Source organism: Limulus polyphemus, unplaced genomic scaffold, assembly GCF_000517525.1.
Source record: "Limulus polyphemus unplaced genomic scaffold, Limulus_polyphemus-2.1.2 Scaffold82, whole genome shotgun sequence".
Lineage (NCBI taxonomy): Eukaryota > Metazoa > Arthropoda > Merostomata > Xiphosura > Limulidae > Limulus > Limulus polyphemus.
The window spans coordinates 559,925-572,829 of record NW_013665692.1 but is presented as its reverse complement, the minus strand read 5'-3'; the positions used below and the strand labels follow the sequence as shown (position 1 = coordinate 572,829).

General features: G+C 33.2%; 1 protein-coding gene across 1 annotated transcript in view; it reads left to right on the top strand.

Moving 5' to 3' along the window:
* LOC106467716 overlaps nucleotides 1-12,905 on the top strand; it is a 96,212-nt gene that overhangs the window by 67,589 nt on the left and 15,718 nt on the right. The window contains exons 4-5 of the mRNA XM_013928094.2: nucleotides 6,796-6,834; nucleotides 9,915-9,938. Of these exons, the coding sequence (XP_013783548.1) occupies nucleotides 6,796-6,834; nucleotides 9,915-9,938 (63 nt within the window). The remainder of the gene's footprint in view (nucleotides 1-6,795; nucleotides 6,835-9,914; nucleotides 9,939-12,905) is intronic.

Genomic DNA, 12,905 nt, shown 5'->3' with positions numbered 1-12,905 from the left:
TAGACTAAATTACAAACAATATAACTTCTTGGTTAAGCTGGCATGTTTATTTTATTACTACTTACCAAAACGATATACCCTCGTTCTTGAAAAGTTTAATGAGAGCTTCTTTAGTTGTTTTTTTTTTTTTCTGTATTAAAAACAATTTTACCGGGAAGAATATACTCGAGTTCAACCATGATTTTATAATTCTATTTTCAATGGGTTATCCAAAAATAATACAAAGTTAATGTCTGAAAGCTTTTTGTTCAATAATCTTCGAAATTTTAGTTATATGCAAAAACAAAAGATATAACAACACCTAGATTTTTTTGTTTCTGTATTGAGGAAAAATAATATATCAGGTAGCATTTCCAAGTGTTAATTTGTATTAATGGGCGAAATATTTGCCAGCCGAAGTTGGTTCTCATTAATTTTATTCATGTCCTCGCACTATCAGCCGTTATACTGGGATGGTAAATAATAGCCCAAAAGTTGGCGGTGAGCGCTGCCGGCCAGTTGCCTTCTCTGTGGTCAACAGCTCAAAATTAGTGGAACAGTAGATAGTTTAATAGCTCTGCCGTGAACAAAAAATATTGATTGATTATTTTACACTCACGAGATGTTTATCACTGGGCAAAGCACAAGAAGTCCAGTTGTGGAATTCCATCGCAACACATTTGTCATTGTGTAATCCAGACAGTGTTGCTCCGTCCCTACTTCCAAGGCAACTTGCCGCGAATAGCCATTTATACATTACTATTAATAGTTATTGTGCATCGTTCTTTGTTTATTATATTCATTTTTTATTTTTAATACCGGTTACCCAGTATAAATAAAATAATTTTATATTACTTCTACTACTATTTTAACCTTGGGTTGTTTGGCACCAGCAAAGTTCGTAAACGTTCTCCTGTACAATGTCCAATTAATTTGATGAAAGTGGCATCTATCCTTACCACTTATTTTCATGGTCACTCCACTTCCATACTTCAACCAGAGTTCTTCCATTCTTCCAGATGATCATTGTGATTGCTGTTCCACCTTTTCCTGTTTTCTCACTCTACATGCTATTTCATTACATGGTCAAGGGTTACATGATACCAGCTAAATGATCCACTTTCTCTTCGAATATGTTGATATGGTCTGGAATATAAGTTGCTATTAGTTGAACCTTTGAAGACTCGCAAAGGTTTTACTTGTGTTCTTTGAACAAAACCTGTCTCCAGTTTTGTGATGAGGTTTACAGAATCTGTCAGTAATATAATCCTTTTATTTTCACAATTAAATGTCAACCAGATAAGTATATTATCATATTATTCACAATCTGCTCTATACGAGCTGGATCCTAAAACTTTTGTCACTGACCATTCAACACTAGATATCCATCTCTTTTCACGTCTTTCCTGACTGAGCTATCTGTTGCTATTATTAGTGTCGTTCTGTGCTTGTTTATACATTTCATGAATAGCTGTACTAACAAGTCCTTACTTTTTCCTCCACATCCTGTTACCAATCGTCATTGTATGTAACTTAATGTTACCTGCCTGGACCTACTTACTACTCTTGACGTTTTGCAATGGAGTTACATCCTCTACATCTTCCTTGAACTCATTTACCCATAATGTAACCGATTCTAGTCTCTTTATTACTGCTTTACTTGTCCTCTCTTTCAAGTGCTGATATAGTGAGTGAGAGAAGATTTTAGTTGCCCTTGGCTGGATAGAATATTTTGTTTTGTACTAATGCTGTTAAAACCAAGCAAAAGTGCAGGGTGTCACAGGGTATTGGTTTGACTGCTCCTGTTGCAATTTTCATGGCTGACTTCTTCACCCTCTGTAGCTTAGTCATTGCTGACTGTTCTACTGTTGCACAAAAGTAGATTCAATACTCAGTTCTGTTCATGACCTATATGCTCATCAAATCGATGAGGCTCCTATGCTTCACTTCTTTTCTCTCTCTTTCAGGTAACCAATATGTGCAGATTGTCAATCACAACACACAGGAAAGTGACATAGTTCATATGTGAAACCTCTTTTTCTGCATATATGAGCATGAAGTGAGTGTGATATCTATATGAGATCTAGTATTAAACATCCAATAGGCTTTATCTGGTCGGATGGACATTTTGCTGGCTTCTTACAGATCTTCTTTGTATCTCTTGGTATGTCTGAGATTATTGCAACAAATATATCACCAATATATGTATACAGTGTCACCTTAGGGCCTCCCAGTACATTGGCAACATCAGCTGTGTGAACGTTGAAAAGAACTCAGTATGCATTGTTAAGACAAGTCAGAGCTCATTTCAAACATTTCAGACCTCTCTTTAATTTTACATTTCATTTTAGTGTCTGATGTCCAGTATTGCTAATATCCATCATATGAAAATATTCTAGACTTCAAGAGCCTTTAGCTTCATTGCCAAAATTGCAATATTCACTTTATTATAAGCATCTTCAAAATAAAATAGCCCAACAGCAATGTGCAATGTTGTGTTGTCTGCATATACTTCTGGATACTGTGTGTGACTGCCTCGAGACCTGAAATTGTGGCTCACTTGATCTTTACCCCTCCCACCTTGTTAGACAGGCGATTTCTCTCCATCAGCTCTTCTTGCCACTTTTCCATGACCTTTTAACTCATAGCTCCGTTATCTCTTGGCCAATTTAAGATCTAATTACAGTTTTGGACTTAGGACGCCAAACCCTTTAGATTGATGTATTTAACCACGACCAAGGTCTCATAGATTAATTTACTCTAACCCTGCCTAAAAGAATTTCAATTTGAGGGTATGCTATTAGATATTTTGATGAGTAATAAAATCGACTCGGTAATACGCGCTCCTCACGTTTCAAGTTGCTGTCGCACAAAAATATAGCTAATAAAATTGAAAAAGTATCATAGATTAATTTAATAATCCTGCCTAAAAGAATTTCAAGTGTCGCGGCTATTGATGAATCCCTCTTGTTTCCCTTTTCCTACCCTTTGGAAATAAGATAGGCTCGTGCCTTCAATAATAATAAGAACAAAACAGGGCAAACAAGCTAAGGCTACGTGAAGTTAAAACATTGCTTGAAATTAACAATAACTGAAGATATTTCGATCTTTCAGTATCGACAGTTTAATTAAAGTTTGTTTGGAAATAAAAAAAACTCCAATTTCATTTCCGATATGTTGGTTGTTGTTGTTTTTTCATTCGCAAATTTACACAATGAGCTATCTGCGCTGTGTCAACCGCGGGGAATCTAATCCCAAATTCTAAGTTATGAACCAACAAACTTACCTCTGAGCCAAAGGGGGCCTGCTAAGATGTCAACAGCTCAAATAATGCGGAACAAGTACTTAACCCAACATATTAATAAAGTGAATATACGTTTCACTCCCAAGTATTAAAAACAATTTTTTCGTGTACTATAATTGTCTCCCGGGAGGACAGCGGTAAGCTTACGGACTTATTACGTTATAGTTCGGGGTTCGATTCCCCCGCGGTGGACAGAGCAGATAGTCCAATGTGGCTTTTCTCTAAAACAAAAAAATGCACTTCATTATAATTCACAATTTAAAACTACTATAAGCACATCGAATAAACCGTGTCGTTTATTTATTTGTGCGCTAAATCGTCAACATTTTCTGAATCACTCAATCAAGAAGTCGTACACTCTAACATTTGTCTGAAAGAAAAGTTCATGAAAGAAGCTTTCGTAAGTTCTAAATTTGCTAAGGCTCATAAGTGAAATCAAAAGACACTAAACAAACGTTTTTTAAAGTTTACGCCTTGTTAGCACAGCCTAATATTTTTTATTAATGCCCTTCGAAAAATAAACGTTAAAATTCACGCTGTATACTCGCTATTCAAACCAACAAAAATACATCAAAACAATAAACCCTCGACCAAAATTTGTCAACGATGTTCACAACATCATACGCAGACGACCATGTCTGCATTCGTAAAAACTATGAGAGTAAAATATAAGTTTGTAAGAAACTTTTATCAAATGCGACTACTTGTTTCTTGTGAATCGTGCGTATGCTGCAAACTAAAGTTAAACGTGTCTGTCAAGCAGGTATATATTTATATATATATATATTCAACAGATTTCGTTATATTATATAATCATATACGCAAAAATGATCGTCATTGGTTGATATGTAGCAATTTTATACTTTAATTTCTATAGAGTAATTTTATAACAGAGGTGATTGAATTTTTCGTTTACCACCTACAAATTTTAAAGAGGTGTCATAGGAAACTGACAGTGGAAATTATTATTCAGAAGCTGCGTGAGATTTGAACTAGTCACTTGATCTCCTCTATTTCTAATAAATAAGCTTCCAGATCTTAAAATATGCTAAGAAACATCACCTCTCTCATTTTTAGGAAGTATTTCTAAATTAGCACACCATGGAATTCATCCCTACCTTAACTAATGCAAAGTAGTTAATAGGACTTAATATGAATTAATCCTGCTTTGTCTTTGTTTTAGCAAGGATATGTTTTTCTGATAGACACAGATTAAGGCGCATGGCAACTCGATTTTATTTTATTCACCTTATCATATTGTAAAATAAAGTATATTGTTTAATTTTGCATTCCATACATTTTCATTGTTTTTTTTTTTGGTGCAAGTTAAACACAACTCACATTCAAGAATGCATGTAACATATTGTTAGGGTTTTACAAAAAATAATAAGTGGAAAGAGAGTGGCGTGTTTATTAAATAAATATAGCTTACAAAATAGAAACTAATGCTCAGAATGTTAACATATAAAGCTGGAACTTCAAGCTCCACACTCTAGGTTCGGTTATTGTAAAGTCCAGCACCTAATGACCATATAAACAAAATTCAGCTCTTTCATTAACTGTCTCTATATGAAGTTTCGCCCTGTATAAAGGAACTTGCTACCACCAAAGCTTGAAACCTCTCTTTACTTATGTGCATTTTTTTCTCATTAAGATGCTACGTGTTGTATTTGATAAAGAATCTAATGAAATATTTAAAGCAAACTAAATCCACCAGTTAAGAAGTATCCTTATTACAAAAGTGAACCTTTTTTTATAAAAAATTTTAATTCGTTCTTTTTAATTTTCTGTTCAGCCATTTATCAGCTCTGCCGGTAAGAAATGAATCTCAAAATAACGTACCATTTTATTTGGAACAAACTAAAATGACAATCTGCAGAATTTTTATTATTATTCGGATTTGTCCATTGTAAATACTTTGTTTTCTCGTACTTATCACCACTAGGCCTGCTTATAGCCATAATTGACAAGAAAATTTAGTTTCCTGTCGAGAGGAACAAGACAAACCGCCTTGAGAATTACATCCATTTCTTACAAACGACCGACATCGATTGTTTTACGCCTCAAAGATGCTTCAAAAGATAGATGACTTCAATACTAGAGGAAATTTCGTTTTTACACGCAATAAATGAAATGATATCTGTCGTTATAGTTGACTGTCACATCAACTGTTCTTTCTGTAGACAAATGTCAACTTCATCTTTTCAGAATATTAGTCGTTCTCTTAAATACCATTCCCTCCCATGAGTTTCATTTTTTTGTGCTCGTTACATTTAATCTGTACAACTCTCACCACTAGAGTTTCTTTATTAGATCATGCATTTCACTTAAATATTTACGACTTTTTTAATATGCCATTTCGCTTTGAGCAAGAGGTTCTAAAAAATTAAAGTATGATATGGGATTTTTCTTGAGTTATAGTTTAAGTTAGATTTCATTAGGAATTTTAAAGAAAGCTAGGTTCTTTCATCATATTTTATTAAATAAAACACTGATTACATCTACATTATTCAAAGAAAACTGGAGTTTAGTGATTGTTTGTCTATTGAATTTTGCATAAAGCTACTCGAGGGCTATCTGCACTAGAAGTCCCTAATTTAGTAGCCATTGTTTGTCCGTTTGTTTGTAGTTAAGCACAAAACTACACAAAGGGTTATTTGTGCTCCGCCCACCACGGGTATCGAAACCCTGTTTCTAGCGTTGTAAGTCCACAGACATGCCGCTATGCCACTGGGGGTGGGGTGGGGGTAGCGAAAAACTAGAGGGAAGGCAGTTCATCAACACTACCAACCATCAACTCTAGGGCTACTCTTTGCCAACGAATAATGGGATTGACCGTTACGTTATAAACATCGATTGCTGAAAGGACGAGAATGTTCGGTGACGGGATTCGAACACGCAATCCACAGATTGAGAATAGAGTGCCCTAACCACTTAGTCATGTCAAGCAGAAGTTTAATGATAACGTACTTTCTATTGCAGTTTCAGATACTTTCGTTTGGAATGTTATTATGGTTCGTCTTTTTCACGAGTTTCTGGTTTTCAAAAGCACGAATTTTTGTGAAAGAAATCTTGTTTTACATTTAATGATTTAATTTACATACATAAATTATATTTGATGTATACATTTTCACTTTAAGCTCAAACTTTCGAATAATTCAAGTTTAATTTCGATATCCTTTTCCACATGTAAATGGTAAATTTATATATTGATTATATATATAATTATTATTAAAAATATAACATGGAAAGATGTATCCATGTCCACGTTCTTATCCTTATAACACATATTTCTTACATAAACTTTGCATGAAAGTGTACAGACTTTACCAAACGGTGCGATATTTTTGCATTTTGAATTTCTTACTGATTATAAATACTTGTGGGAAATGTCATTGAACTCTAACAGGACGAATTAATCGTATGTTGTTTTTATATGCTGCTGCACAATGAGTTGCCTGCGATAACATATTTGTCTTTTAATTGTTCTCTAATCTCTTTCGTTGTTATAGGAAAACAAGCAGGCCAATCTGAAGAATTAGGGTCGTTAGGTAAGTCTTGCTGATTCACCAAATGTTTATATTCCTTTGAATATATTTCTCTTCATTCAAGTCGCTCTTAGGGTGGTTGTTTCCTTTAATTACACACTGATATATATGACTGTTGAGGAAAAACCTGAGTTTGGATGAGCTACGTATTTTTTCAGTCGAGTAATACGAAAAAGAAACAAAAGAATTAAACAACACGAGAAATAATGTAATAGTCTAATGACCCAGTTAACCTGCCATCTAGTGAGCTTCGAGGTTTATCCCTACCACTCCATTGTTGAACCCTTCCCATAGAAGAAACGTATGTCAGTGATATTTAACAAATTTACTTGTTACTCATGAAGATAACTCAGCAGATTATTATATGGAATAGAAAAGCAAACTAGAAATCATTCTCATTTTTCTGAAATTCACGAACAAGCTTATGACATCTCACGTATTGTATTAATTACCAAATTAACGGTTATAATGTATTACATTTCCCTTTTTTTTTATAGTTTGCTGATGACTTTCCTTTCTTCGTGAAAGGCCCTCACGTGTTCATTTCCGCATCCAAACAGATAGAGTGGTATATCCTGTTCCTCGATAGATAGCCGTACAGAAGATTCTTTCTCGTATTGGCAGGCAGGCATGAGTTACTAACTTTGTCTTCCTCGAAAGCAGGTGCATTCTTCCCTTTCTTATTCAGCAGGCTTCAGCTTTATTCCTTCGTCCAGGAAGTGCCAGCCCGTTATTCCTTTTTCTGGCACCTCTTCCCTCGTCTTACTTAGGATACTGACATTTTTTTCCAGGAGTTTACATTTTTCCACGTTGTTTAACTAGTAGATTGGTATATTGTTACTCGTCTTTTCCAGCAGACTGATGTTTCTTCTTCGTCTGGCATTACCTTTCCCCCTGCCCAGGTACTTTAACCTTTTTCTAGTCACTAGGCTGGTGTTCCCTCACTCGTCTTTCTAAGCTGGTATTTTCTATCACGTATTACGTAGAAGGCTTGTACTTCCTTTCTCACATAGATTTATCAGACACGATGGTTCCTTTTCTGTCACCTCAGCCTGCTCTTTGATATTTCCTCTTTCACTTTGTAGGTTGGTTTTCCTCTTATATACTTCATTCTTGTGTGTTAATACTTTCTTTATTGTCTTATTTATGCGACTAGAGCACGTTTCGCCGTGTTGTATATCAGACTGGCGTCTTCTTATAAGATAAGTTTGTTTTTCTTCTCTCATGGTAGATGGCAGGCTTATATTTCCTCTCTGATCTAAACTGACAGGTTGATTTTATCTCTTTGATTTTAGCAGATTGGCTGGTGCTTTCTCTTTTATGTTGATGACCCATTAATGTATCCCGCCATGGCTAAACGTATGCTGATTTTATTTCTACTAACCAGCAGACTCTTACTGCTTTTATCTTTTTCTGACAAGGCGTATATCATCTGCCTTAGCTTAGAAGGTAAGCTGACACATTTTCTTTCATATTAGACAAAACGTTGATGCTCTCTATCTTATTTTAGAAGAAACTGGTATTAGTTTCTTTTGCAAGCTGTCATGCTTCTTATTTCCCTCTCATCTTAACCAGAAGGTTGATCCCTCCTTGTTGAGGTAGAATAATTGTTTTTATCTCGGCAAGCTGGTGCTTTTTTTTTCTTTCCTGGTATTAGCACGAAGGAAAAATACGGCATACTTCATCTTGAAAAGCAGGTTGATACACTTTTTGTTTCTTTAGACAAGTAATTAATTAAATCTTCCTAATTTCAACAGGTAAGCGGTTCCTTCCTTCATTATGTTAAATATAAGAGTTATTTTCCTTCATCTTGGCAGAGAGGCTGATGCTTCTTATCTTTTGCTTTAAATACTTTTGTTGTTGTGTTAATTTGCAGGCTGTTTCCTCATTATTCTGAAATAAAATTTTGGTGCTTCTTTTTTTTACGTGTTTGAGGACAAGCTGTTGTTTCCAGCCTTGTGTTCGACAGTAGCCTGGTATGTCATTCTTTACGATGGATGACATACAGAAATGCATGACAATTCAACACCAACAAGGAATCGAAACATAAATCACAATAAATCACAACCTTGGTAAACTATTCAACAACAAAAAAAATCTAATATTTATCTAAGGTCTATAACTAGCCATTTTACCATAACTTATTTTGTTTCTCTTTCATGTGTACTTCATTTTGTGTAGCCTATTGACGTAACTCTTGTCATAGAGATAACTTTATCTTTAACAATCTATAAATCTCAAAACTGAAGTTTAGTGAAACTGTATTTTATGAGCCTCTATTTCACATAATTTTTGTTTAGAATTACATGCGGCAAGTGAATGACTTTTAATATGAATTCTGAGTGTAAAGAAGTTTTTCATATTTTAAGAGCTATGGTCACCCACAATTTTTTGGATGTAAACTTTTCGATTTTCAGATCTTGTAGCGCATAAATAATGCTTCTTTGGTGGTCATGTATGAGGTTCTCACACAGAGGATTTTTTATTTTATTTGTATTACACGCTGAAACGTAACATATTCTTAATCTTTAAAATGTATGATAAATCAACCTTTGACTGACATAAAGATATGATTTGAGATACAGAACTGACATTACTCGCCATTAAATAAAATAATTGAATGACATTTTCTACACGTATGCTGATTTTATTTAACATATATTCGCGCGTGTATTATGAGTTTAAAAACTTATTCTTATCTGTTCTAAGCTTAAATAACAAGAGACTACTACCACACTTAAATTTATAATTTAATAGCAATTGTATAATCACTAAGATTCATGGTTTCATGTACATTTGTGCTAAACTAATACGAAATTATGTTTTTTAAGTACATAAAATCCATGTGGAATATAAAAAACTTATACAAGGGAGGTGATATCTTTTACTATACATACCGTAAACTATACATGGTATCTTTCTCTTATGGAAAAGAAAAGGAATTAAACAAACTATTTTTAATGTCGGAAATTTTGTCACAAACAAATTTAATTTCAATTATAAAGTAATTCTTATATTTTCAGACTGCTTTTGTAGGAAGTGAATAAAAGTATGTAATTACTGATATTTTTCTTTCCTGTTAGGAAATCGTCGAGCAGTGGCAGTCGGTATGTAAGTCTTTTTGTTTTTTACATATAGTGATAATATAACGTGGTCCAGAATAATCACTTTATGAGATTTTTCATGACCATTTCACCAGATTTATACGGCGCATAAAAATCAACCTCAATATTTGTGTAAAGCACATAATTTCTACTTCTTAATGTCTTCACATATACATAACGGGAGAAGCTAATACACTAACTAGACCATCATAAATGATAATGTAATAAATCGAGCATGATTCCGTGAAGTTAAAGACAACTAGCAGACAAACTACGCCATCATGAATCATAATGTAATATACCGACATGATTCCGTGAACTTAAAGACAACTAGCAGACAAACTATGCCATCATGAATCATAATGTAATATACCGACATGATTCCGTAAACTTAAAGACAACTAGTACACTAACTAGACCATCATAAATCATAATGTAATAAACTGAGCATGATTCCGTGAATTTAAAGACAACTAGTACACTAACTAGACCATCATAAATCATAATGTAATAAACTGAGCATGATTCCGTGAATTTAAAGACAACTAGTAGACAAACTAGGCCATCACGAATCATAATGTAATAAACGGAGAATGATTCCGTGAATTTAAACAACTATTACACTAACTAGACCATGATAAATCATAATGTAATAAATCAAGCACGATTCCGTGAATTTATAGACAACCAGTACACTAACTAGACCATCACAAACTAGGCAATCATGAATCATAATGTAATATACTGAGCATGTTTCCATGAATTTAAAGAAAACTAGTAGACAAATTAGGCCATCATGAATTATAATGTAATAAACCGAGCATGGTTCCGTGAATTAAAAAAAAACTAATAGACTATCTAGGCTACTACGAATCATTCTGTAATAAGCCTGGCGTGAAAACGTATATTAAGAATAAATAGTGGACTAACTGCTATATCTTCGTAATTGTTAACCTAATATTGTGTGCATGATCCCGTGAATATATGGATATCTGGTGGACCATCTAATATATCATGAATCTTTAATTGTGTAGGTTTGCATCTTCAACATCACAAATTTTGAACTATTGTTAGCACACGCCTGCCACATCATATAATTATGTAACACTAATATATTTTACTGAAACATTTGGTATTCATTGAAATGTTTTTGTGTTTTTTTAAGTATTGATAGCATTATCCCGGATACTTTTCTAACACTTCTATCGTTATTACTTCAAAAGATGTTTTAATATTTCGTGTTACACTTTTGTTTTGAACAACATAAATTATTATTTGCTTAATTTAGTTCTAATGGAGTTATTCTTAATTGTACTGGTGTGTCGCTCTTTTTCATAATTGTTCCGAGCAGTATAGAAACCTTCTTTAATTTAATTTAGTTATATTGAAATTATTATTCTTGTATGTTACTCCCTATACAATTATTGCGGACAGTTTGTAAGTCCACATTTACTCAACTTAGTACTGTACTGGAGTTATTCCTAATGCTATATGTAACTTCTTTCATATTGTTATCCTGTATGTAGAATAGAAATCATTCACGATAACTTGATGACAAGCTGTAAAATAAAACGCATATTAATAGTCTCTGAAATTATTACTAAGAAGTACTATACGATCCTATGAAATATAAAAAACTAACGCGAAACTATTCTCAATCTGTTGTCAGGGGAAGCGAACTTATGGCTTTAGGTTAGAACAAACTTAGTTGAATTCAGTACGTTCCAGAAGCAGAATAAAAATAACTAATTAGAATGAAAATTCCTACAAGCCATGTTGAGAGTTTTTTACGTAAAAACGCCAAAAACATTATTTTTTATTTATTATGTATGTTGTTGTAACATTAAACCTGAACAAATTAATTGAGCGTTTGTCGACTCTGTAAATGAAATGGAATTATATATCTTGTGCAAAGTGAGTTTTTAAATATATATATATATATATCACCGAAATGAAATGAAGCAATTAAATTTATTCAATTACATGCCATTCTAAAAACACGAGAGTGCATGTGAAATTTCGCATTAAATTTCTTTCTTGACAAAACTGCCCTTTTTATGGCATTAATTTGGAAAGCTAGATAGACCATTAACTTTATCCTGTTCAATAAGAGTGACCTCCAAGGGAAAGGGATTTAATAATTAACTCTTTTAGAGCTTAAAAGGAAATTCTCATCAAATTGAGAGCTATATCTTTTTTACCTTAAGTAATCTTTATTTATATATTCCTGCATTGCTTTGTACTCCCGATATATATATATATATATATAATAAAACGTATTATCATATCCAGTGCTCCTATGTACTGTCAGCATCACATTAATTAAAAGAAAGACACTGATATATCATAATATACATGTGATTAATTTCTAGCTTAGGAAGAAAACGTATTATCATATCCAGTGCTCCTATGTACTGTCAGCATCACATTAATTAAAAGAAAGACACTGATATATAATAATATACATGTGATTAATTTTTAGCTTAGTCATCACAACTTTGATCTTCATTGGTTGTAATAAAACTGCTAGAACAACAGTCACGTAGTTTGACCCACTGCAATGTTTACGTAGTTTAACCCACTGCAATGTTTATGTCGCATTGCTGTTACTATTAGAATAGTAATCACATTTTTAAAGAAATTTTATTAATTATTTTAGGATGGTGCTTACGTTCTGTATTATTTCTATAATTAGTCTTGGATTTTTGATAACACTGGGAGTCATGATGTTATGAATATACTTTTGTGTAATTTATTGCAAATGAGGCTATGATTCATTAGCCTTAACAAAACTATGGACTTTTTTTTATAGTGAAGGATTTATAATAATTATCTTACTTATCTTTATCTTCGACCTCATAACCTTTTTAATGTCTAAATCGTTGTGGTGTAAAGATTATATCTTAGCTCCTTTTTCTACTTGCCCAAGTATTGACTAACGTACATACCGTACGCTTATTCAATCTTCCT